This window comes from Scardinius erythrophthalmus, assembly GCF_964197995.2.
Source record: "Scardinius erythrophthalmus genome assembly, chromosome: 6".
NCBI classification, from domain to species: Eukaryota; Metazoa; Chordata; class Actinopteri; order Cypriniformes; family Leuciscidae; genus Scardinius; species Scardinius erythrophthalmus.
In genome coordinates, this window is record NC_138226.1 from 50,017,601 (window position 1) to 50,045,291 (window position 27,691).

General features: G+C 41.8%; 3 protein-coding genes across 14 annotated transcripts in view; all 3 read left to right on the forward strand.

Moving 5' to 3' along the window:
• LOC308692762 (glutathione hydrolase 1 proenzyme-like) overlaps positions 1-15,749 on the forward strand; it is a 30,614-nt gene extending 14,865 nt beyond the window's left edge. For 3 of the 5 annotated variants that reach the window (XM_081369101.1, XM_081369102.1, XM_081369103.1), the window contains 4 exons: positions 59-174; positions 660-775; positions 5,841-5,948; positions 12,680-14,089. In XM_081369101.1, coding sequence (XP_081225227.1) covers positions 59-174; positions 660-775; positions 5,841-5,948; positions 12,680-12,823 — 484 coding nt within the window. In that variant the 3' untranslated portion in view covers positions 12,824-14,089. Of the gene's footprint in view, positions 1-58; positions 175-659; positions 776-5,840; positions 5,949-12,679; positions 14,090-15,611 lie in introns of those variants that run through there. The other 2 variants (XM_081369104.1, XM_081369105.1) reach the window with 1 other exon arrangement.
• The window catches only part of LOC308692760 (NLR family CARD domain-containing protein 3-like), a gene marked incomplete at its 3' end in the record, with an annotated part of 42,313 nt that continues 30,233 nt past the window's right edge, over positions 15,612-27,691 (forward strand). For 2 of the 8 annotated variants that reach the window (XM_081369093.1, XM_081369098.1), the window contains exons 1-2: positions 15,612-15,846; positions 16,757-16,930. In XM_081369093.1, coding sequence (XP_081225219.1) covers positions 16,815-16,930 — 116 coding nt within the window. In that variant the 5' untranslated portion in view covers positions 15,612-15,846; positions 16,757-16,814. Of the gene's footprint in view, positions 16,050-16,168; positions 16,346-16,756; positions 16,931-20,388; positions 20,440-27,691 lie in introns of all 8 variants that reach the window. The other 6 variants (XM_081369096.1, XM_081369092.1, XM_081369097.1 and 3 more) reach the window with 6 other exon arrangements.
• On the forward strand, positions 22,786-27,591 carry LOC308692404 (uncharacterized protein; the record flags this gene model as incomplete). The annotated part of the gene is made up of 3 exons (XM_081368374.1): positions 22,786-22,818; positions 23,536-23,689; positions 24,080-27,591. The coding sequence occupies 3 exons, from the start codon at positions 22,786-22,788 to the stop codon at positions 26,386-26,388; spliced, it is 2,496 nt and encodes an 831-aa protein (XP_081224500.1). The 3' UTR covers positions 26,389-27,591.

Genomic DNA, 27,691 nt, shown 5'->3' on the forward strand with positions numbered 1-27,691 from the left:
CTGTTGCTTTGCTGTTGTTTTCAATCTTGTTGTCTGGATATTTTTTGTGTTTTCACAGTTTTGGTTCTGGGGTGATGTCACGCTTAACAGGCATTATATTTAATGACCAACTGTGGGATTTCATTGAACCTGAGGTGATAAATGAAGTTATCAAAAACAACTTAATTAAACCAGGTAAAAAAGTAATAATAAAAACATGCATGCCTTGAGTTTAAATGATTTACAATATTTACTTTTTTCCCGCCATTGACTGAATTTCAGAAGCTTTGGGGGTGTTGATGGACTCAATCTACTCCATCTATGTTTTGATCATCGCTCTGAATCATCCGGATCGGATGTAGTCTTTGACAAAAATGCGATTTTCTAAGCTTTTTTTTTGCAGAATGTTTTTTTATGAAACTTATCCACATTCAAGTGTTGATAAATAAAAGAATGCTTGAAGCTAGAATTCTTTTTAATCTGTTCTTTCGCTAGATATATTGCATGTTCAGACATTCATACAACAAAATATTCTAGGGGCCATTAAAATTTTGTGAAAATGCTCAGAAATGCTTTCGATGGCTGGCAACTTAAAAAAAACTGGCGGGGAAAGAGTTGAGTACAAGAAAAAATACCTATATAAATATAAATGTTCATAAAATACTATTTGTTTTGACAAGGTAAAAGGCCACTTTCATCAATGTGTCCCACAATAATATTGGACAAACACAGCGGACAAGTCAAAATGGTGGTTGGAGGTGCAGGTGGGACAAATATTACCACTGCAACTGCTCAGGTAACAAAAAACACTTACAGCATTGCTCAACTTTATATAACAGCACATTACAGAAAGCAATATCAATAAATTGACATTTGATTATTCTGAATTACTATTCTGAACTTGAAAAAACATTTGTTCTAAATTTGTCAAGGTTGGAGTAAAGGGAAGAGGCGAGGACTTGCAGAGTATGGGTTTTTATTTAATAAAAAACAAAACAAAACAAAAACTACCCTGAGGGGGAAAACAGGATCGGCTGCAGGACTTGACTTGACCTAACTAACAACCAGTGTTGGGCATAGTACTTAAAAAAAGTAATTAGTTATAGTTACTAGTTACTTCTCACAAATAGTAACTGAGTAAGTAACTGAGCTACATCATTATAAAAGTAACTCATTGCCAGGGAAAGTAACTATTGCGTTACTTTAAAAAAAAAAAAAAAAAGTTTGAATATGTCAAATAACTTGGGTGCCCCCAATATTAAATATGTTAAATGAATGAAATGGACACTAAATAGAATACATTTTTATTTTATTATTACATTAAACATTGTACACTAATCTACACTATTTTAATGTTGCTGTGGGACAATGTGAGAGACATCTATTAAATGCAATATATTATAGTAAATATTATCATTACTATTGTGGAACAATAAAGCACAATATATGGTTTAGAATTTTTAATATTTATTGCACAGACCACAATTGGCCAACAAATAAGAAAAATAAATTATGCTTCTTGAGAAATATACCAAAAATGAATAAATAATAATAATAATAATAAAAATACATACTCTTTGTAGTGCAAATTTAAATGATAAAATTGTCACACAACTTCACAAACTGGTAGACATACTGTATAGCCTTCTTGAAGTATTTTCTTCCTCATAAAAGTAAACAGTTTAAAAAGAAGTGCTCTCAATATAATACTGAACAATGTACCAAAATAATAATAATCATTTAGTCATTTAGTCATTTAGCAGACGACTTACAAATTAGGACCAAATTAAGCGAGTCATTGTGAAGGGAAAAGGAAAGAATTATTGTTTAATTTTTTTATGAGATTAAGTGCTCACAGAAGAGATGACTTTTCAGTTGACTTTTGAGTGTTGTCAGGGATTCTGCATTCTGGATGAGGGTGGGGAGATCATTCCACCAGCATGGAACCGTGAATGAGAATGTTCTGGAGAGTGATAATAATAATAAAATATAATAATTTGGGGTTTTATTTTTAAGCCAAAGTCTAGGCGTGTTTGCCACACGTGTCCACAACCAGTAAAACAATGTTTTCTGGGAACGTTCCCTGCAGGTTATTTTGAGGTTTTATTTTTTAATCTAAAGAGAACATTCCAAGAACGTCACCTGTTATTTTTTATAACCTAAACAGAACCTTCCTAGTTCCCAGTTTTGTAGATTTTATTTTTATAACCATGTAAACTAATTAAAACGTTGCAGATGATACCAGTAGGCTACAGAGATTAATCTAATGCTGAAATGTGTAATTTATTTATGAACAAACTATAATGCTCGAACACCCTCGGCCTCTCTCACTTTTGTCCAGTCTGGCGCCTCATAAACACACACACACATACACACACACACACAGAGAGAGAGCCTACTCGGATGAAAACCGCTTCAGTGAGCTCAATTATAGCAACGCCACATTTATTATCAGTAACGGTAACGGCGTTGTAATGGGGGAAACGTCTCGGTTACGTATGTAACCCTCGAGACGTAGTCGACATGCCGACTGATTGGGATCACGCTTAGGAAGCCTGTCACCTTCGAGTATTGTTAAAATGAGCCAATGCACATTGCCGTGCGTGAATTGCATCACACGCTCTGCCCTGCAGCTCAGGTATAAATACAGAAGTAGATGCACGCACCAGTTGTTTTTCGCTGAGGAGCCAAGCGGAGCCCGGAGTCAGCGGTGGTCCAGCAATAGTGGCGACGGGACTACGTCTCCGTTCCCTCCTTCAGGAAACGAGGGGTTACAATCGTAACCGAGACGTTCCATTTCAGTCACTCACGTTCGACGTAGTCAACGTGTCAACTGATTGGGATCCCTATTAAAACGCCACTAGTGCTGCCACCTTCCAGTGCCTAGACAAAAGCCTCCTGATCCTCCCGCATATGATATAGGGCAGGGCTTAGGCCAGGAAAGTCACTGCTGTTCCACAGGACCACTGGGAAGCCACATCCTGCCCGAAGGGAGGTAACGTGGAGAATAACACATATGGACTGAGCGAAATACTGGGCAGTACAACATATGAAATGTCACTGGGGAGGCTCCAGCCTAAAAGATGGGAGAGGGGGAGATGCAACCAGACAGTGACGGCAGAGCAGGCTCTGCCAAGGGAAGACACGGGCTCGCCGCAGGGGGCCAGACTGTGGAAGAATACACATATGGGATTGCCGTAGTGATCGCAACATATGGACCCAGCCTAGCACAAGTTCCACCCGTGCATACGAGTGATAGGCCTAGCATCAGACACTCTGCCACGTCCATTGCCGAGGGGTGTGGAGGAACTCAACAGGGTTCGGCAAGAGGGGAACTCAACTGAAGCAAAATGGCGCACGTATCCAGTCCATAAGAGGGGAATGGCGCAGCAAGCCGACACTACAAACCAGACTAACAGTGAAGTTGGCTTCATGTGAAGGGAGCCTCTGGAAAACAACCGGCTCGACACATAGGCTATTTTCCTAGCAAATGTGTTGGTGTCGCCCCGGCCCACAGCTCTAAAAAATCTGTCAGTGAGGCACTCTGTGTCAACGCCCAGGAAGGAGCTACAGTCTCTCTTTGGACAAGCTCACTACCCAGGTGGGCATGGTGCATCTTGTGAAAACACACCAAGATGATGGCAACCACTATCTTTTCAGTGGGCCAACCTCTGCATGGAAACAGCCTTCCCTTCTGCTGGTTTCCGTAACAGACAAGAGCTGAGAGAGGTCCTGAGGGTTGCATTCTGTCCGGAAAAACCGCAAGGCGGAAGGAACAGAGAAAAGCCAGGGCTGGTTCTGCCTCCTCCGGGGAAGCGCTTGCAGGCTCACCACCTGGTCCCGTCTTTAGGGAGAGGTAGGGACCTTGGGCACGTGTTCAGGGTTGGGTCTCAGGATTTTGTGAGAGTTGGCCTGCCCGAATTCCAGACACGATTTGTTGACCGAAAATGCGTGCAGGTCCCCTACCTTCTTGATAGAGGCAAGCAAGCGGGAGAACTGTTTCTTTAAAAACAGAATTTTTAACTCAGCTGCCTGCAGTGACTCAAGGGGAGGTCTCAGAGTGCAGTAGCACTGGAGATAAGTCCGAAGAAGGTATAGAGGGGGCGCAAGGCAGATTCAGTCTCCTAGCTCGCCTCAGGAACCTGATGATCAAGTCGTACTTCCTTATAAATCTACTGCATCATGATGTGTGTTAATATAAAGGCAACATACATTTTGAGGGTGGAGGGAGACAGGGATTTTTAACACATTTTGCGTAGGCCCCGGGGTCAGCAGCTGTATGCCAGTGTCTCCGTGTTTCAGGGAGTAAACAACTGGCAAGGGACAAGTTCGGAGAGGCAACAGATGTAGACTGTGCGGCCCCGAAGTGACCCCGGAACAGCTGGGCCGCCTGGGGATGGAGTCTCCACTCTCATTGCCTACAGGCTGTCGTGAGGCATCCTGGGCGGAACGATTGAGCAGGCCAGAACTTGAAGTGGAAGAAGCGATCTCAGAAGCTTCTTACTCCATAGGAGGAGGTGGCGGGCGAGTTGTGACATGCGAGGGAAGTGTATGAGCAACGGTCTCTGTACTGAGCAGTGCAGGCTTGCTGAGCAGCGGCATCAAATAAGGGAACTGCTAACAATTCGAGGCAATGGATGCCAATGCAGTTGGAGGTTCGCCCCAAACCCCCGTTTACTGCATGCCCGTTATACGTGGCCCCTAAGCTGGTGTTTAGCAGACACTTGTTCTAGGAGCGAATGACCTGGAGAAACAAAAGGTCTGGACACGGCTGAGAGTTTGGCAGCAGGCCGGGTGTTGTAAACACACGGAGCGTGCCGCTCTGCTACGGAGACCGGGGCATGGGGACTCCAGTCTCGATGTCAACACCGAGATGACCATATTCCCACAATGAAAACATCTCAGAACAACAAATCCCACAATGAGAGTCATCCACGAGAGCTGCTTCAGCGTGCTGTAAGCCCAAACACGTGATGCATCTATTGTGGCCGTCAGAGGGGGACAGAGCCCTACCGCACCCAGAAACGCTCGGATGGAATGGCATCTTGACAAAGACGCAAACACACCTGTGTTGCTCTTTCAGGAAATTGGACCCGTCACCAGTGCCGGAGCACACAGGGGAACAACCGCGGCAACACTTTACAGTACTCACTATTTCAACCCTCAACCGGCCGTCAACAAACACTCAAAAAAAATGCTGTTAAAAAAGCAGTTGAGAGCTTCCGTAGCTCGCGATCACCACTGCACTCGCTGTAGAAACACCAGCACTGGGAGAGTCTTCCAGAAGAACACAGACACACTCGCTCGTTGTAGAAAACAACACTCTTCAGAGACATCAGAAGACCCAATCGGCTCCAAAGCGAAAGACAACTGGGACTGCACAGGACTGCTAACACAAGGAGAATGAATAGGGCGGCAAACAAAGCAGGTAACAAGGGAGGACAGATGGAGCAAACTCAAACAATTACAAGATTAAGACAATAGATAGGAGAGAACATGTCACAAGGAAACATACGTGACAACCCCTGTGCTCACAAACATGACTAAAACACAAGCACATGGCCAGCGAACACAATCACAAGCCATGTGCTCAAACAGAACAAGACTTGAGCACGCACGCAGCTAATGAGAACACCATGCACTTCACGCAAAACAACTCACACGGACAGAAGACAAGACAATAGAAGTATCAGAGCTCTGTCACCAACCCAAGAATAAGTAGATCAAAGTGACAGAACCCTGACAGAACAGGTCAGGTTAAGGTTATGTGATTTAAAAAATAGACAATAGGTTTGTGTGATATTTAAATATTTTTGTCTTTAATCTAAACCTTTTCCCCTCTCCTGTCTCTCTAATCTCAGGTGATCCTGAACTACCTGTTCTTTGACTATGACCTGCAGAAAGCTGTCACTGAACCCAGAGTTCAGATCACGCTACATGACACAAATGTAGAAGATAACTTTGATCAGGTAGGTGTAGCGAATACGACTTTGGGTAAATTTGAATTAGCTCAAGAATATAGGGAATTTTGGAAATATTAATAAGTATTAATAATTCATAAGTCGCATGTACCTTTATTTGATCAATTATGGAGATTAACTGGTTCTGTAACTGATCTAATCGTTATTCGTCCAGCGAATAAAGGTGAGATTATCACAGTTAAGAAGGGTTATCTCTTTACAAACTCCAAGAAAGTTTGATCTCCTGGCCACGGACATCAAACCTTCTGAGTTTATTAATTAAAACTACTGAATGTAGTCTAATATCGAGCTTGTAGCTTAATCTTTTGTTTCATTGACTTTAGAATGGTGGGTTTTCAAACACAGAGACAGTGAAAAGTATAAATGGATTTTAATAAATGTGACTAAAGATTATATGAGCTACGAATAGAAACGTACGTAAAAATGCAAACAATAAACACAAACAAACATTTAAACAATAATAACATACGTGATAAGAATAAAATGAAATGAAAGAAAGAAAGAGAGAAATAGAGAGAAGGGAAAAGCTAGTAATTGTTACATACAGAAACCTAAACGACGGACCCCAGAAAAGCAGCTTTTATCAGATAAATATACTTGCACGTCTGTTCTCTGTTTGGTTGATGCTGAAAGCGCGGACGAGGTCCTGTTTCGACTGCGTCTTCCGGTGTCGCGGGAAGCTTGAAAAGGCTCACTGAAATGTAACGTTACCGAGAAAGTTCGTCTTCATCTTCCGTGAAGGAAGAGGCAAATATAACTTAGTTGCAAAGGAACGGCTGCTACGACTCGAACATGTGTTTGTCCGAGGCCTTCCGGGATGTTCCTCGGGGAAGCGTCGCGCCGGTAGAAGAGGAGGAAGGATGAGAGCGAGGTGAGAGAGAGAGAGGTGAGAGAGCCCGCTGTGTTTTGAAGGAGCTCAAGTCACGCCCCCTTGCGTGCGTGACCCAATCGCCTGGAAGGACGTATTGTGTTCATGTCCTTTCATTTGGAAAGGTACACGCCTCTTCTAACTAATGCTGGCGGAATAAACTTCGTTCATAAACATTTATAAAACTGGTATTAATCAAATAATGCATCCTCTAATATTCTGTGCTAAATATTCAACACCGTTGTGTTCTTCTGAACAAAACAATACCGCGAATGACAATTCTGTTAGTCAACAACACAAAGAAACAGGATTTCTCGTGATTACATGCATATTAAACTGATTACATATCAATAAAGCTTATAGATATCGTATTTCGGGTATAAGTATCATAAGCACAGCAAGAAATACATTTTAAACATTTTAAAAAGGTAATTTTGACCACAAGTGGTCGGGCATGATAAGGAGTCTGTGTTTTGTGTGTGTGTATGCAGAGTCGTGCACACGTGGAACCGCGTGGTGAACTTTGTCCTTCGTTTTCAGTGTGAATATCTTCTTGAGTTGATGAGATTAACTCAGGGGACCTGACCGAGCATCTGCTAACACTGTTGTTTTGTTTTGAGGGGTTAATCAGTACCTTTTGTTTGTTGATTAGATTTGATTGATCAACACAAAGGCAGACCTGATCATCTGCTTTCCGTTACAGTCCCCCCCTTGATGAGTTGATAGGGCGTGTATGGGCCTAGTTGACTCATCACGGTAACAATGGTCAGATGGCAGGTGGTTGCTAGGCTGATGACTCAGCTCAAATGAGGTTGAGGGGGGTCGATAGTGTGGGATCCCCCCTTTTCGGGGTTCCATAGGAAACCGCCGGACACGGCGTTGTGAGCTTGGCTGTGGATGTTCACATTTCGTTGAGGTAATGTGCTCTTTCGACGTTGCTGGGTTTAAGTCGAATGTACACTTTCGGAGTGTGAGTCCTGCTTTGGTAATCAGGACTCGGGGCTGCTCTCTCTCCATGCGATGCCGGATGCCGGATCTGGTGATGTCCGATTGTGGCTGCTTTCTAGCGAACCACCACAGCATCGTGGGTTTGGTGCTGCGGTGTTCAGCACATGATGTGTTCTCGGCACGCCTGACCCCCCTTTGTGCGCTGTGGCCTTACAAGCTGTGGCGCTGTGATGGCACAGGTGCACAATGCGTACAGAAGTCCTGTGAACGCAGCTTGTGCGTGGTGGCAGACAGTTGTCTGAGGCACTGGCTGCCAGTGAGCTCAGATGGCTTGCGAGGGTGGTGGAGGGGTAAGTGGCGGCATAGAAAAAGTCTGTTCTTCAGAGGCCCGCATGACCTTTTAACACAGCGGAGGTAGCGTAAGCAGCTCTGAGGCGTGCAGTGTAGTTGGTAAAGTTTGTTTTTGCTGTGTAGTCACTGCAATCGTGAGGGTGGTTGGTCTGTGTGTGGCGCAGACATTGGTCTGGTTACTCAACTGCAGTTCAGTCCAGGACCTTGAGGCAGCAGGTGTCAGTGTTCGTTTTCTGTGTCTGTGTCAGACGTGGCTGCACTGTCTTCATCTGTTGTGTAAGAAGACTCTGGCTCACCAGTGTTCTGGGGAGAGTGGTTCCAGGTTCGACGGTCTGGGCTTGGAGTTCTGGACGGCTTTGTGTGTGTGCCAGGTCCTCCAGGGCCTCTGTGGCCTGGAGCTGTAGTGCGGCTGTCTTTTGCTGCAGGTCGGCGTTGGTCCTTTCGCTGGCCCGGGCCTTGATGACGAGGTTGAGTGCGAGTTCTCCGAAGATTTTAGCCAGCTGCTCATGGTCGTACTTCTGGGTTGGATCGTAGGTCTCAAACTGGTCCAGGTACTGTGGGTCAGCGGCGTCCTGGGGCAGAACCATTGCTGTCATTTCTCGCAGCCATGTTTCGAGAGTGCGCCAGCGGACTGGGTGACTGGATGAGCTCGACATCTTTGCTTACTGTGGTGAGAGAAGCACAGCACACACAAAAAGAGACAAAATGCAAGTTGGTTTTAGGGTCAAATGAGCTATACTCATACGGGCTAGGCCGTTTATGAGAATTTCGGGGCTAACTGATGCCGACAGTTAGCGGAGCCAATTTCGTGGGTATGGATAAAGCCCACAATAGAGATTTTGACAGGCGGTAGCCTGGGGGTCGTCTAATGACGCCGGCTCTGATCGTTACTCTATTCACTTTCCTGGGGTCTCTCTTAGGTTCTGTCTGTAAGTGAAATGAGAGAAACAAATCACAACAGAAATGGAGAAAAATTTAAATAAAAACAAAGTTGAAGGTAGGGAAGATCAAAGGGAAACACAACACAAGGAAGTGAATTGGTCTGTAATGAAATGTCACAAGCAATAACACGGGGAGTGTTATAAAAATAAAAATAAAGAGGCCTAAGCCTATAAACACTGACTGAGTTCTGCCAATAGATACACAATAAGGGATTAAGGTGTTAGACTTAATGTAAATTAAGGCTTTCTGGTGTCATCAAATTGAGTAAATATGTATGCAGGAGTCCGAGGCAAAGGTTTTACTAAAATAGTGATACAACAAAAGGGAAATTAGGATAACTGATGGTGATTTATCAGAATAACCTAAACTAGTTTGAATTGAAATTCAACTAAGCATGCAAGGGGAGGTTCAAAATAATAAAAATAAGGAAGGAAAGAAAATTAGAATGATGACAGTGATGTATCAATACTAAAATTAATTAAACTGAAATTCAGAATGACTTCCTATAATCCTTACAATAACACTGAAGTTATTAGTATTGCTTATAAAAATAATCAAACGAAAAGGGTAGCAATAAAGCACTTACATGCAGACTGGGACTGGGTGGACTATCAATAACTGAGTGAATCAAGTCTAAGCTTTAATTCAAAAAAAGTTTTTTTTTTCGAACTTCACTTAAAGTGTGACAGTCAGAAACAGGGAAAAAGGAATTGTCTAACTCCAAATAATATCAGCATAAGCTAAGCTTGAATGCAGTTAAGTGTTTGAGAGAGAAATTGAATGCAGAGAGAAAAAGAAATTGAAAGCAGGTATTATCTTAGAACGCCACAAGATGGCGTAGTTGCGCTCGTGCAGGCTGACGTCAGGGGGAAGCGACGCTTACGCAGGATGACGTCGGTGTAGGGCGCGTGATTTGACAACCTGCCACACACCTAGAGGCTGCCCTCTAGTGTCGGTGACGTGATTCAGCAATTTAGACAGCAGATTTTTTTATCTGTGGAAATCACGAGTATTTCGCGCTCTGTTGCATGCGGAAAATGCGAGTTTCACAACATGTAACTACAGGAATTACACATTTTACATTACACATTGAGACGGTTTAGAATGAAAACAGGAATTATCATCTATTTTAATTCATAAAACTGGTCTCCAACTACACATTATATATGAAACGGTTTACAATAAAACAGGAATTAGACCTTCTGTTTTATTTCAGCTGTGAACAGGAATTTTTTTTCTTCTGTTTACTTACAGCTATGAACAGGTATTATCTTCTGTTCATTACAGGAACAGGGATTATTCTTCTGTTTTACTTAATTAGAGCTATGAGCACGACAGGAATTAGACATCTGTGAATTTAAGCCGTGAGCACACATGCATCAAACAGCTATGAGCAGGAATTATCATCTACTCATCTCCCATAAGCATTAATCAAAATAGCCCTTTTATGATTTTATGCGTAGGTTTTTCAAAATTGGTTCGCGACGCCAATGTCTAACCAGGAGTTTATCGTTAACGTTTTGTATAAGGCCTATTACGACTGAAAACTGAAGCACTGTTCAGATCAGGTTTACGTCCTCGTCCTAAAAGAGATCCTTCGTCTTCATTTAGTCGGTTTAAATCATATTACATGTACTAACTGTAAAGAGTTTTGCTTCGTCTTTACAGAGACACAATGTAATGTCATGAACTGCAGTTTTAGCTCTTAACAGTGATTAAAAATGCTTAGACATTTTTAAAACTGTTAATTTGAAGAGCTGAGCTGGCTTTGTGCCTAACGTCAGCTGAGTGAGTTCGCTTTATAGCGACTTACCTCACAATTCAAAACGCGTGTGTAACGTTACAATTATTAATACCAATAATACACATTCACTGAAACTGAATTTTGCCCACCAAATAAAGTTTGAAACTGCCTAAAATAACTCCACCAAAATGTAGCGAATACGACTTTGGGTAAATTTGAATTAGCTCAAGAATATAGGGAATTTTGGAAATATTAATAAGTATTAATAATTCATAAGTCGCATGTACCTTTATTTTATCAATTATGGAGATTAACTGGTTCTGTAACTGATCTAATCGTTATTCGTCCAGCGAATAAAGGTGAGATTATCACAGTTAAGAAGGGTTATCTCTTTACAAACTCCAAGAAAGTTTGATCTCCTGGCCACGGACATCAAACCTTCTGAGTTTATTAATTAAAACTACTGAATGTAGTCTAATATCGAGCTTGTAGCTTAATCTTTTGTTTCATTGACTTTAGAATGGTGGGTTTTCAAACACAGAGACAGTGAAAAGTATAAATGGATTTTAATAAATGTGACTAAAGATTATATGAGCTACGAATAGAAACGTACGTAAAAATGCAAACAATAAACACAAACAAACATTTAAACAATAATAACATACGTGATAAGAATAAAATGAAATGAAAGAAAGAAAGAGAGAAATAGAGAGAAGGGAAAAGCTAGTAATTGTTACATACAGAAACCTAAACGACGGACCCCAGAAAAGCAGCTTTTATCAGATAAATATACTTGCACGTCTGTTCTCTGTTTGGTTGATGCTGAAAGCGCGGACGAGGTCCTGTTTCGACTGCGTCTTCCGGTGTCGCGGGAAGCTTGAAAAGGCTCACTGAAATGTAACGTTACCGAGAAAGTTCGTCTTCATCTTCCGTGAAGGAAGAGGCAAATATAACTTAGTTGCAAAGGAACGGCTGCTACGACTCGAACATGTGTTTGTCCGAGGCCTTCCGGGATGTTCCTCGGGGAAGCGTCGCGCCGGTAGAAGAGGAGGAAGGATGAGAGCGAGGTGAGAGAGAGAGAGGTGAGAGAGCCCGCTGTGTTTTGAAGGAGCTCAAGTCACGCCCCCTTGCGTGCGTGACCCAATCGCCTGGAAGGACGTATTGTGTTCATGTCCTTTCATTTGGAAAGGTACACGCCTCTTCTAACTAATGCTGGCGGAATAAACTTCGTTCATAAACATTTATAAAACTGGTATTAATCAAATAATGCATCCTCTAATATTCTGTGCTAAATATTCAACACCGTTGTGTTCTTCTGAACAAAACAATACCGCGAATGACAATTCTGTTAGTCAACAACACAAAGAAACAGGATTTCTCGTGATTACATGCATATTAAACTGATTACATATCAATAAAGCTTATAGATATCGTATTTCGGGTATAAGTATCATAAGCACAGCAAGAAATACATTTTAAACATTTTAAAAAGGTAATTTTGACCACAAGTGGTCGGGCATGATAAGGAGTCTGTGTTTTGTGTGTGTGTATGCAGAGTCGTGCACACGTGGAACCGCGTGGTGAACTTTGTCCTTCGTTTTCAGTGTGAATATCTTCTTGAGTTGATGAGATTAACTCAGGGGACCTGACCGAGCATCTGCTAACACTGTTGTTTTGTTTTGAGGGGTTAATCAGTACCTTTTGTTTGTTGATTAGATTTGATTGATCAACACAAAGGCAGACCTGATCATCTGCTTTCCGTTACATAGGATTCTTACACTTGAAAACAAACGTTTGTCATCTAAATTAGATTAGAAAAGTGATAATTATACAAATTTTCTCTCTGTGTTGTATTTCTGAATGCAGAGAGTAATTGATGGCTTGAAGCTGAAGAGTCATAATATCCATCACAATGCTTCATTATCAGTGGTCCAGGCGGTTGTTCGACAGCAGGACAAACTCTGTGCCGAGTCCGACTTCAGGAAAGGTGGCTATCCGGCGGGATACTGAGCACTCCTGTGTTTGACCCAGCTAAAGTTAAACCCTTGACCAGTGACAGATCCAGATACTGAGCACAATATTAAGCTAATTAAAGTTAGAAAAGTTCAGTGAGTGATTTTCTTTTTCTTTTGTTCTTTGATCAACATTAATGGTAGCAGCGAGTATATGCTGTCAGTGCACTGATTCAATAGACATAGGCTTAGTGTTTTTCTTTCTCAACCATTTAAAACAAAACGACTTTTTACCGGGATATTTGAACTTGAAAAAAGGTTGAATTTCCGTGGTTGAAACAACAATTCTTCTAATGTTTATTCATGTTTATTTGATGCTATAAATTAACTAGAAGGATAATTGTGAGATATAATTGTGTATGTATGAGTGCACTATATGAGAGGCGGCTCTCTTCGTGCTTTGTGAGTGCGCAGCACAGAAAACAGCGGGCATGCAGACGTGTTCTCTCGTGTCTTGTGCTTAAAGAATGATATCAAGAAGAACACCGTTCCTGTCCAGTGACGCAAGATCGGCGGCATTTGAGGGGCCCCTAATTGGCACGGGGCCCTGGGGCGGCCGCACCCAAGCACCCACGCTATCTCCGCTACTGCACGGGGCCCAGGGGTGGCCGCACCCACGCTATCTCCGCTACTGCACGGGGCCCTGGGGTGGCCGCACCCACGCTATCCACGCTATCTCCGCTACTGTGAGCACTCCTGTGTTTGACCCAGCTAAAGTTAAACCCTTGACCAGTGACAGATCCAGACTTGTTTGTTGGGGTGTTTTATAGGTGTCAATTAAATTGAGCAGGCAACGTGCAAAAAACTATTCATAATATTGTTTCAGCCATCCTGCAGTACAATATCCCACAGCTCATAAGAACGCTACACATTTTATCAGTAGTATTTCAGCTTTTACATTTTTATTTAGCTTATCTATTGCTATCTATTGCATTTTGAAATCTGCTAAAAAAAAAAAGAAGGGGTAAGAACTGGGGTAAGAAAAATAATGGGGTAAGAAATGGGGTCCAATGGGGTAAGAAAAATACACTTGAGATTCTTTTTCTTACCCCATCGGCAGATAATTTTGCTTGTTTTAAGCAAAAACTCACTTCATTTTGATTTTTTTTCCCACAGAAAACAAGACATAATATCTTATGGCATTTTACTACTTTAGTAAATGCATCTTGATTCAAGAATTTTTTGATATTTGTAAGCTTTACTGAAAAGGGTTTGATAGTTGTAAAGGAGTTGTTGCAAATCAATAAAGTATCCTATCAACTTTAACTTACTTTATAAAGTGTTGTTCTGTCAATGCAACATTGGTGAGTACCAGCTAAAAGAGTTTTGTTACAAGAACGTTCTCCAAATATTCAGTGTTGTTTCTGGGAACGTAAAAAATGTCCAGTTTTCTGTTAGAGGAATGTGTTTTAAAAGGTATGATGTTCCTCAAACATTCTTTCAACTTAATTTTGATTAACAATTCAACATTTTATTTGTAACATTCCAAGAACATAAAAATGCCCAGTTTCCTGAATGTTAATAGAATGTTATTTAAAGGTTAGTGTGAAGTTCCTGAAACATTCTCTCAATCATGCAAACACCTGCTGTGAACAAAGAGAAATAAGAACACAAACTACAACTTTCTTCAGCCACAGGATTAGAGGAAACCAACCAAAGATAAAAGAAGACATTAAATCTCTGAAGATCTCAGCAGAGGAGGATTAAACAACTCCACAAACAGCATTACCAGCTCCACTTTATTACTAACCAGAATTACTTTATTTCTGTCAGACGTCTACAGAAGTTCTCAACTGCAGACAAGTGCATAAAAACAGTAACAATGGTAGATATGAGTCTGCATTGAAGAAAATACACTTTTTTTCACAGCATATACTGATGTACTTTTAGTGGACCAGGGGTGTATGCAGGAGCAGTTCTTTCTTATTTGGTGCCCTAGGGAAATAAGACATGCCGCCTCCTAAAACGTACTCAAATCAGCTTGAAAAAGGCTATCTCATAAAATTTGTACATGGAATTATTCTACATAAAAACGGATCCTTCATTTCTTTACAATATAAAGGTACACTGTGCTATTTTACCAGTCAATTGTGGAAGTTTGGTGGTTGAAAGCTTCAGGCAACATGTTGTATATTGCGTTACCATACATTTGTGTAATTTATGTAGGCTAGGTTAATAGTCTATATATTCATAACTATAATGTATTATTAATTAGTTAATAAATCAAACTTGAAGATGATTTAAGTGATAAATGTCTGCTGCCATGTTAAATATCAAAATTTATATTACATTTAGTAATTTAGCAGACGCTTTTGTCCAACGAGACTTAATGAAGACTAAATTAAGCGAGTCATCATGAAGAGGCAAAAACAACGCAAGAAGTGCTCAAAATAGAGTAGCATAAGCCAGACAAGGGAGGATTAAAGGAAAATGACTTTTTATTATTATTATTATTATTAATATTTTTTTATGAGGTTAAGTGGAAGAGATGAGTTTTCATCTGTCTTTTGAATGTTGTCAGGGATTCTGCATCCCGGATGAAGGTGGGGAGATCAATGTAATGTAGTTATTTTATAATAACTTAATTGTATTATAACTTATTGTAGTTATTTTAATAAATGTAGTTTATTTTGAAAAGTGTTTACGTAATTTATTTATTCTTTAATTTATTTTACTATCTTTCATGATAGTTGCATTGTAACTGCAGCGTCTCGCGCACTTCCTTCCCCGCGTGTATTTCCCTCACACTGATCGCGGAGTGACACGTATTCCCCTCTCCACTTCAGATGAAGTGATGATCGATGTTCCCTACACCCTATGCCGGACTGGGGGCTTATCAAGATGGCGGAGGACCCTATGAAGTGCACTTCGCAGAGCACAGGCGTTCGAAGGGAACACACACCTCAAGTCACCTGTGTGTCCAGAAAACAAAAGTAAAAGAAGAAACGGAAGAAACAGAAGAGACGCCAGTCCGGAGATATAAACAAAACTTGTGTATTTAACTCCGGTATATCTGGTGTGGTAAGTTCAGAAGTTAATCTTTACAATGTAGGCTATATAGAAATACGCTATCATTTAGGTTTCTTTACTTCCTTGCAGAGGAATATGTTGTAGCCTGTGATAGGCTACTTTTATCAGTCAGTGAATAAATTCATAGATCCACGTTTAATGCTTGTCTCCCAATGGTCTGGTGGTTGAATAGCTTGAGCTATGAGCTTGAGGAGGTATGGGTTAATCCGCCCTCGAATAGTTTATTTTAATTTTTTTTTTTTTTTTTTTTTTTTTTAATCTTTGGTTTTCAAATAAGATTTAAAAAACATTGTTTTTCTATTTCCCGACAAAGATGTGTCCTACATCTAGGTACTGCTCTGCGCTTCGACGGGGATGTGGGACACGAGCAGAGACACCTATTCTCTTCTCTAATATCTTCATGTTTTCTCCTGATGTTGCAAGAAACTGACACTTGTTGCAAAAGTTCTGAAGACTGAATGTCATCTTTCGCAGTGTCAAGACATTTAGGGTGTGTTTGATTTTGTGCTGCCAGAGAAAGCGAAACTAAAATCCCAAGCGTGTGTGAAATGTGCTGTAGTTGACGCGCCTTAGGCTTCCATAATAACAAGCACAAACTGTGGTAAATAAAAATTGATCTGCGCAAGCAAAAAGGTGTCAGGTCTTTTATATTGATATTGTATTTTAGTAAAGTAGAAAAACGCAGAAGGACAACTTAAAAGCGGACCAAAGGAAGAAACATTTATAATCCCCTGCGAAAATGGGCGAGACGTGCGTGAAGATTTGGGAAAAGAAACAAGATATTCCATCTCCAATGGAATATTGTTAAATTCGCTGATAAATGGGTGCAGATCGCAAAACATAATACAAAGCCGACAAAGCTTAATATTATTGTAAATTTGTTTTTATTGTCCTTTTGAAGATAATTAACAGATAAATGTCTTAAATCAAGAGAAAGAGGAGGGGAACACAACGCCAAAATGCATCGCTGTGAGGAGAGAGAGGAGGACCTGAAGGAGAGAGAAGAGCATGGTGCAGGACCCAGCTGTGTGTCAGTGAGGAGTGATCAGTCCATGCACAACCCCACCACTTTCAGGTACAGTACCACACCCACGAATGCATTTAGCAAATATTTTCAAAACTATTTACAGTGCATTCAAGCTACCCAGTACAACATGTTGGGACAACAGATGCTAATGGGTTCTTGATGCAACCTGATGATATTTACTGTGTTAACTGTTTGGCACAAGCTGATTGGTTCATGTCGCATCTGCAGCCAATGATCTTGCTGCTCAGCATTTAAAGGGCCACTATCATGCTAATTTAAAGTTTCCTAATGTTGTTGTGGAGTCTCCTACAACAGGTTTACATGCATGAAAGGTCAAAAAAGGTTTCATTTTCTCATAATATACATTTACACATCACCAGATTTTCAATGATTCTCAAATGACTCGTCAGATGAATCAGACTCTCTAAATTCAGCCTTTCCGCGATATACTCTGCTCTGATTGGCCAGACGGCTCAGTCTGTTGTGATTGGTTTACCGTGTACAGCACATCGAAAACAAAACCCTAACCCATTGCCATAACAACGTCAGCTCAGCGTGTCCTGAGGCTTCCTAGCCTACACTGTAAACTAAACACAGTAACGAACAATGACGTCAATTTTACCATATCAATGTGAGCGCGAGTCCGATGATGAAACATTCATTGGAAGAACTAGTTATTCAACCCGAACCTCCATCGCAAGGACGACTCGAGCAGGACTCAATGTTTCTCAGTGATACACTACTCACTGAGATGTTGAGGTACATGAGATGTTGCAACTGTAATTCCTCAGCATCAGCATTAACAAGTGCATGTCCATCAACCGATTATTTTACAAATTTATTTACCGAGTATTTTTGTAATATATTGCGGTGAACACGTGGAAACTGTATCAATAACAGTCCATGTAAGTTATGCAATACATTAGCCGAGCTCTTGAGTGAATGACTGATGTAACGTAAACATTGGTAGTGGTCGACCGATATTGGTTTTTTGATGGCCGATGCCGATGCCGATATCTTAGAGAGCAGGGTGGCCGATGGCCGATATAAAGCCGATATTTTTTATATATATTTATTTTAATCAATATTTAATACATTATAAAACAAATTTTTAAAATAAACATGCTTTTATACTTTAGAATGGCAACTTCTTAAATTTGCAATCCTGTTACAGTATTTTTCACAAAGTAATTGTTCAGAAATATATGAATATGTGAATAAAAAGAATGTAAACACTGTAACAGGGCACTCAGTAATCTGGTTTATTTTCTTGCTGGTAATCATATTTTTTTCAAATAAAGAAAAGGTAACGCTAATTTTACATACAGCACAGTGAAAACGATATGAATATGACACAGTTGGCAACTGGTTATATTATATATCAGCATATAAATGAAGGATTTAAAGTTTTTTGATGGCGTCTCCTGAAGCTGATCTTCTGTTCGCATTCACTCACTTCGCACGGACCGACCGTCACTCGCAGACAGTATTGCACACTTCACATGATATCACAGCTGGATTTGTTTAAATGACGTAGATGCGCATTTGCTGAATGTTGACGGCAAATGAGAAAGTATTTTAGCCTGATTGTTTGGCCTTTTCTGTTACAAATAATATAAAAGCAAACGCTTTACTTTACTTACTTCGCATAAATTACCATTTACTTTCTTTCTTTACCAGTTCTGTCTAACAAAGTATTAGATATGACTGACAGAGATAGTAAATTAATGAAGACGGAGAATGTGAGTGAGCGCTGTTTGATCTGAGGAGCAGCCGTTACGTTCTCTTCAGGCACCGGTGTTCTCAGCGCCGCCCGTCAAAATAATAGTCCGGAGCGCCGTCAAAATAAAAGTCCCGCTTCCAACACATCGGCCAATCAGAAAAACTTATCGGCTGATGCTGATATTTCAAAAATGCCAAATATCGGCCGATATATCGGCCTTGGCGATATATCGGTCGACCACTAAACATTGGTAAAACAGATCTGGCTCCATGCTTAATATTTCCTCAAACTAGTGAGAACGACAGACGATCTGCAGTAATAGACTCAGTTAGAGGTAATAGTGGCCCACAGCTGATCAGCAGAAGTATTTCAGTAAGACAGTGATAACGTGAGTTAGCCAGTAAGCAGGAGACCTGCACAATATACAACTCAAAACTAAGTATTTTGAACACCATCTTTCAAGAGTAAGCGGTTTGTGAATCCTGCATTGAGCTCCGAGATCTGAGAAGCAGTCGTCAGTGAAATAAAGGGAACACAGCAAAAGTTTAGGATCACACTGCTGTGATACCGTGGTGAAGATGAACTTTAACCTCTGATTCTCCACATGCTCGTCCTTGGGCAGTGAAAACACTGGCTTTACCTTCACATTACAGAGCACAGCGTCTCCTGGACATGATGCTCTCCAGTGTCCACAGGATCAGCTGCTGGTTTGAGGTTCAAGTTTTCCCTGGTGTCAGCGTGCGCTATAAGTGGGCGGGCAATATGCTAATGTTTCGTCTTGACGTCACAACGAAACGGCTTATGACTCGTTTGAAAAACTATTCATTTCACTGACTCAGAGTCGACTCTTACTTTTGAAAGACAATAACTTTATATACGGTGAACTTTCAGATTTAAAACTTTGCAGGATGTTTTCATTCACTCAGAGCTGTTACACACTACATGAAAGGTCATTTAAAAAAATCCATAATAGGGGCTCTTTAAATGGCTGGTTACCATCAACTATAGTAATTTGCAGCACACCTTCAGAGTTCATCTAAAACTCAATAGACAATCAATATCAGTGCATTTTTGTGTTCGTCAGCTTTTATTTTCTAAACTAGCTAAAACCAAGCGTCATGTTATACGTCTTATATTCGAGATAGGAGTAAATTACTAAGAATACAAGCAATTATCCTGTCTACAGCAGCAGCAAGCAGTTTATGAGTCAAACCATCGCAGATTTAAAACAGTTAAAGGGTCATGAAACCCTAAACCAAATTTTTTGAGATTTTAACAGATCAATGGTCAACACACACACAATGGTGTGTTGAACACCATTTAAGACAATATTAGCATCTGTTAGATTTTATAGTAGGGGGAAAATGGTTAAATTTTTGTTTTTTTCCGCTATTTTCATCTTCCGGGTTTAAAATCTTCATCGTGTGGCAGAGCACTATAGTACTTTGATGACTCATCGGTGTCTCATAATTATTCATGTAACTGAGTTTTCTTATCCAATGAGAAGACACTTTCTCTTAATTATTCATGACACCACGTGGATCTTTCCAATGACAGACATGTCAAACTGTGATATCGCGTAGTAGATGAGAGAGGCAATGATGGGACGCGCGTTTGTTTTCGTTGTGCAAAAGATCCAGTGCATCTCTCCCCGCGATGCTGCCAGGGCTAGACTAACCCTAACCCTAACTCTGGCCATCAACGACGGACACATCTAAACTATGTGTGTGTAGCAACCACTCAACTGGAGAATGGTGGACTTCAGCCTTGTACACCAATGCAGGTTTCGTCTTGCGAGTGATGTGGTCCCGAGGACTTTTCTATCGCTTCAGAGGTGTGTATGTGTGTGTGTGTGTGTGTGTGTCTAAAATGTAACCCTGACCGTTTTACTTGCCTTTTGTTAAATAATCACTCATTATTAAAATTTAGATATTTCGATAATACCTCAATTGTATGGAACGTATGCTTAATTTGTGCAAACTTCTATGTCACTGTCCATCTTTATTATGTGGGTTTAGGGGGCGCGTAGATCTAGGCTGTGTACGGAACGTTTTTTTGTTTAAGAGGAAAATGTATTATTTTCAAATATATGCATTTTTAGTGTGTATATAAACAAATATATATTTTATAATGACATAATTATACATATACATGTACATTTATATGTTTTAAATACAACTATGATTACTGTAGGCTAATATATGTAGCAGGGCATTCAGTTCCTTTTGAAAGGACAAAAATAAGGTGTCAGTGTATTTCATTAGACTTTAACTTTGCCAGCTATAAAAAAATCTAGCATTTCCTCACGTTTTACCACTGATTTTGAGTGACAGTCGATATGCATGGGCCACTGGCGATGACAGCCCCCCCCCCCCCTCAGCTTTTGATTTCTAAACTAGCAAATAGATTCAAGTTCTAAAACCAAGCACCGCGTTATACTGTCTTGAACTCGAGATAGGTCAATTGATATTCATACAAGCAGCAGCGTTTACGTTAGTGCCTAAAGCAGCAGCGAGAGGTTTATGTAGTCAGAGCCGATCCTGACCTCCCTGGGGCCCTAAGCTAAATTCTGTTATGGGGCCCATGATACCATAAACATACCTGACCCATGAACCATGTAAACCATTAGCCATTGCCACAGAGTCACACCTGACACCCCAGTGCTCCCACTACAATCCTCCCTCCTTTAACTAGGACTAATGAAAATCCAAGATGTAGGTGTCTTTGTTTCCGCAGTAGTTTCAATTTTGATATTTTTAGGTCAAACCGTTCTTGTCTGACAGTCATATAATGCAGATCTGTGGTCACCCCCTCAAAGAGCATGCACAGAGAAGTCCAAATTAAAACAATTCCCCATCGTAAGTACACATTGATGGCCTAAGACACGAAACGAGCGGTTTGTGTGAGAAAACGAACAGTATTTATATCATTTTTACCTCTTGTAACACAGCCACGTCCAAGTGATCTGAGGGCGCGGGCGCTTCCTGGTGTGTGACGTGTACGCAGACTGGTGCATAGATATATACACTAGATGTCGCCTTGGCTGCGGCAGTTCATTGGAACAAATGTCTTTAATGCGACATCTAGTGTATATACTGTATATCTATGCACCAGTCTGCCCACACGTCACACAGCAGGAAGCGCCCGCACCCTCAGATCACTTGGACGTGGCTGTGTTACAAGAGGTAAAAACGATATAAATACTGTTCGTTTTCTCACACAAACCGCTCGTTTCGTGTCTTAGGCCATCAATGTGTACTTACGATGGGGAATTGTTTAATTTGGACTCTGTGCATGCTCTTTGAGATAGTGACCATAGACCTGCATTATATGACTGTCAGACAAGAACGGTTTGACCTAAAAATATCAAAATTGAAACTACTGCGGAAAAAAAGACACCTACATCTTGGATGCCCTTGAGGTAAGCTAAAACATACCAACATTTAATTTCAAAGTGAACTATCCCTTTAATATCAAGAATTCACATTTGAAATAGTACAAATTTAATTATTGATATCAAAAATGCATCCTGTGAATGAATAAAAGCTAAAATGGCTTGTCATAGCATGTCACTGTGTTTTAAATGATAAGCAATACTTGATACTTGATTGTTATTATTTACAATTATTTACAAAGGGATGTGCATCCATATTGATCAGTCTGTCCAGCCAATCAATATTTTAAATGCAATATAGCCTATAAATCAATAGTCAATGTCAATACATTGCTTTGCATATGCATCTTGCTTTCCATCTTGCATGCTTTCCATCTCATTTGCATAGATAACAATATCTACCTCATTCTACTACCGAAAGCATGAAACAGTATTTCACGTCTCAACCTAAACCTAGTGCAAAAAACCTTCAACGATTATTTCCAAAGGGCCTAACCCAAAGTTTATAAGCATGCGGAAACCAAGAGCTGGGTTTATGTTTACTTCATATATAAAATTAAAAGTAATTTAAAATTAAAATTAAGTAAATAAATAAAATAAAAATTTTACCCAGGTTCACATTGTTAAGCCACTAGTTAATTTCTCTTGGCTTCACTAGCCCAGACACATTTTAAGTCAAGTCACTAGTTTTAAGCTATCTGGTCAAGTGACCAGATACACACAGCAATAGTTCACTAGTGTTAAGCCATTCGCCAAAGCAGGCCCAGGAACACATAGAGAGCAAACATGCGGATCTCATGGCTCCCTGGAGAAGCAGCAGTACATATGTCTTTGTGATAGATCACTTGTTTTGGGAGGCGGTTTCATTTCATCTCTTCTTTTGCTTTGATGGGGGATTATTACAAGCATATCAGCAGTATATTTTCATGCTCACAGCATACAGCAGCAGCATAGCAGATCTATTCCGCCAAGACCAAATACATTGTCATATCTATTATCATGCTGAACATATCTCAAAAGTTGTCATGATAGAAATGCTTAAGTTCTGTCATGAAACACTAGATGATGCAGGCTGATAGGTTATTGATATATTTTATTTGTGCAGCAGCAGTTTGTCTTACATATTCACAGCAGCAAATCAGTGTATGTATTGGCAGTAGCAAGTTCCTGTACTTGCTCTACAGCAGCAGCAGCAATAATCTACAACAACAATAACAATCAACAGTAGCAGCAATTCAACAGTAGCATAGCAGATCTATTCTGCCAAGACCAAATACATAAACATTGTCATATCCATTATCATTCTAAAAATATCCCGAAAGTTGTCATTCAATTCAATTCAATTCAATTCAAATTTATTTGTATAGCGCTTTTCACAATACATATTGTTTCAAAGCAGCTTTACAGAAAGTGCATTTCAGAAATGTAATCTAGAAAAACACTAGAAAAATCTAGTAATCTAGAAAAATACAGTTAGTTAATCATGTATTAATTTAGGGCATAACATATCGCCAGCGTTGAGTCGTCTCTTCACAGGCGTCGAGTCGTCTCTTCACAGGCGTCGAGTCGTCTCTTCACAGGCGTCGAGTCGTCTCTTCACAGGCGTCGAGTCGTCTCTTCACAGGCGTCGAGTCGTCTCTTCACAGGCGTCGAGTCGTCTCTTCACAGGTGTCGAGTCGTCTCTTCACGGGTGTTGGGGCATCTGAAGTTTCCATGAGAGGCTGGATACAAACTGGAGACTATTCCAGAGTTTAGGAGCTAAATGTGAAAACGCCCTCCCTCCTTTAGTGGACTTAGATATCCTAGGAATGACCAGAAGCCTCGAATTTAGTGATCTTAAAGGGGTCATAAAATGCCATTTTTGTACAAAAAATGAATTTTGTACCCGAAAGTTGTCATTCAATTCAATTCAATTCAAATTTATTTGTATAGTGCTTTTCACAATACATATTGTTTCAAAGCAGCTTTACAGAAAGTGCATTTCAGAAATGTAATCTAGAAAAATACTAGAAAAATCTAGTAATCTAGAAAAATACAGTTAGTTAATCATGTATTAATTTAGGGCATAACATATCGCCAGCGTCGAGTCGTCTCTTCACAGGCGTCGAGTCGTCTCTTCACAGGCGTCGAGTCGTCTCTTCACAGGCGTCGAGTCGTCTCTTCACAGGCGTCGAGTCGTCTCTTCACAGGCGTCGAGTCGACTCTTCACAGGCGTCGAGTCGTCTCTTCACAGGCGTCGAGTCGTCTCTTCACAGGCGTCGAGTCGTCTCTTCACAGGCGTCGAGTCGACTCTTCACAGGCGTCGAGTCGTCTCTTCACAGGCGTCGAGTCGTCTCTTCACAGGCGTCGAGTCGTCTCTTCACAGGCGTCGAGTCGTCTCTTCACAGGCGTCGAGTCGTCTCTTCACAGGCGTCGAGTCGACTCTTCACAGGCGTCGAGTCGTCTCTTCACAGGCGTCGAGTCGTCTCTTCACAGGCGTCGAGTCGACTCTTCACAGGCGTCGAGTCGTCTCTTCACAGGCGTCGAGTCGTCTCTTCACAGGCGTCGAGTCGACTCTTCACAGGCGTCGAGTCGTCTCTTCACAGGCGTCGAGTCGTCTCTTCACAGGCGTCGAGTCGTCTCTTCACAGGCGTCGAGTCGACTCTTCACAGGCGTCGAGTCGTCTCTTCACAGGCGTCGAGTCGTCTCTTCACAGGCGTCGAGTCGTCTCTTCACAGGCGTCGAGTCGTCTCTTCACAGGCGTCGAGTCGACTCTTCACAGGCGTCGAGTCGTCTCTTCACAGGGGTCGAGTCGACTCTTCACAGGCGTCGAGTCGTCTCTTCACAGGCGTCTCTTCACAGGCGTCGAGTCGTCTCTTCACAGGCGTCGAGTCGTCTCTTCACAGGCGTCGAGTCGTCTCTTCACAGGCGTCGAGTCGTCTCTTCACAGGCGTCGAGTCGTCTCTTCACAGGCGCCGAGTCGACTCTTCACAGGCGTCGAGTCGACTCTTCACAGGCGTCGAGTCGTCTCTTCACAGGCGTCGAGTCGTCTCTTCACAGGCGTCGAGTCGACTCTTCACAGGCGTCGAGTCGTCTCTTCACAGGCGTCGAGTCGTCTCTTCACAGGCGTCGAGTCGTCTCTTCACAGGCGTCGAGTCGTCTCTTCACAGGCGTCGAGTCGTCTCTTCACAGGCGTCGAGTCGTCTCTTCACAGGCGTCGAGTCGTCTCTTCACAGGCGTCGAGTCGTCTCTTCACAGGCGTCGAGTCGTCTCTTCACAGGCGTCGAGTCGTCTCTTCACAGGCGTCGAGTCGTCTCTTCACAGGCGTCGAGTCGTCTCTTCACAGGCGTCGAGTCGTCTCTTCACAGGCGCCGAGTCGACTCTTCACAGGCGTCGAGTCGACTCTTCACAGGCGTCGAGTCGTCTCTTCACAGGCGTCGAGTCGACTCTTCACAGGCGTCGAGTCGTCTCTTCACAGGCGTCGAGTCGTCTCTTCACAGGCGTCGAGTCGTCTCTTCACAGGCGTCGAGTCGACTCTTCACAGGCGTCGAGTCGTCTCTTCACAGGCGTCGAGTCGTCTCTTCACAGGCGTCGAGTCGTCTCTTCACAGGCGTCGAGTCGTCTCTTCACAGGCGTCGAGTCGTCTCTTCACAGGCGTCGAGTCGTCTCTTCACAGGCGTCGAGTCGACTCTTCACAGGCGTCGAGTCGTCTCTTCACAGGCGTCGAGTCGACTCTTCACAGGCGTCGAGTCGTCTCTTCACAGGCGTCTCTTCACAGGCGTCGAGTTGTCTCTTCACAGGCGTCGAGTCGTCTCTTCACAGGCGTCGAGTCGTCTCTTCACAGGCGTCGAGTCGTCTCTTCACAGGCGTCGAGTCGTCTCTTCACAGGCGCCGAGTCGACTCTTCACAGGCGTCGAGTCGACTCTTCACAGGCGTCGAGTCGTCTCTTCACAGGCGTCGAGTCGTCTCTTCACAGGCGTCGAGTCGACTCTTCACAGGCGTCGAGTCGTCTCTTCACAGGCGTCGAGTAGTCTCTTCACAGGCGTCGAGTCGTCTCTTCACAGGCGTCGAGTCGTCTCTTCACAGGCGTCGAGTCGTCTCTTCACAGGCGTCGAGTCGTCTCTTCACAGGCGTCGAGTCGTCTCTTCACAGGCGTCGAGTCGTCTCTTCACAGGCGTCGAGTCGTCTCTTCACAGGCGTCGAGTCGACTCTTCACAGGCGTCGAGTCGTCTCTTCACAGGCGTCGAGTCGTCTCTTCACAGGCGTCGAGTCGTCTCTTCACAGGCGTCGAGTCGTCTCTTCACAGGCGTCGAGTCGTCTCTTCACAGGCGTCGAGTCGTCTCTTCACAGGCGTCGAGTCGTCTCTTCACAGGCGTCGAGTCGTCTCTTCACGGGTGTTGGGGCATCTGAAGTTTCCATGAGAGGCTGGATACAAACTGGAGACTATTCCAGAGTTTAGGAGCTAAATGTGAAAACGCCCTCCCTCCTTTAGTGGACTTAGATATCCTAGGAATGACCAGAAGCCTCGAATTTAGTGATCTTAAAGGGGTCATATAATGCCATTTTTGTACAAGCTAATATGATTCTTTAGGGTCTAAATTAAAAGTTTGTAATATACTTTAATTAAAAATTCTCATTAGTATTGTAAGAAAACAGCCGTTTCAGTGCATGTGTCTTTAACCCTCTGGAGTCTGAGCTGTTTTCTGGGCCCTGGAGGTGTTCTGACATGCTCTGACAATTGAGCTTTTTTCAGTTTTTTCAGTGGCAAAGGTGTAAATTCACTCTATATAGCACAAACAGGGCTACCAAAATATCTGATCAACATGCATGTATATGTTTGAATTTTTAAGAGAATAATGTTTATGCGTGGTTATTGGAAAAAATAAAAATGAAAGTTGCAGAAATAAGACCTCAAAACACGTACTAAATATGTGTGAAAGACTTTTTACTAATTAATTGTGTAGCTTTGAGTTTTGGCTTCAAAATGGTGTGAAAATCATCCTGCCTCATCGTTCTCATAAAACAGTACATTGATTTGAACTTTCTAAAACAGTTTTTTTGTCAGAAGAGGTTTATGCATGGGAGGGGTGGCCCATCAATATTAATGGGCCAATGGCCATCAATATTAATGAGATTCAGACCAGGGGTGTGACATACACTCTTTCAGTGGCTAATGGGCCATCAAGTGCCTGAACAAAGAAGAGGAGATTCAAAGGTTTTGTTTTTCAATCTGTTTTATTGTAATTCCTCTGTGGAGGCTCTCTTCGGGACAGGTGCTTGGACATGTTCATTGTCACATCTGTAAAAAAATAAAAAAATAAAAAATAAAAAAAAACACGTGAGCATGCTGATAACACAATAAAAGAACTTGTATTATCATTATCAATCACTAATGGCCATGGATAAAAAAAGACAACTGTTTTTGTCATTTCACACAAGAATAGGTAGGCTACTTTTATATTATTATGATGTAAACACAATTAGGCTACATTTCATCTGTAAAATATTACGTCTATGTACTTACTCAGTATGATTCTCGATCGCACTGAGAACTGAACGACACCTGCGTGCCCCTCTGCGGGGTGCTGGAGAAGGAGAGCTTGAAGCAGACACATTCCTAAAAAAAAAAAAAAATTAAAATACAACTGTTAGCATACATTATTCAAAGTAAACTGGTGAGCAATTGATGGTTATGGACCATTGATGGGCCATA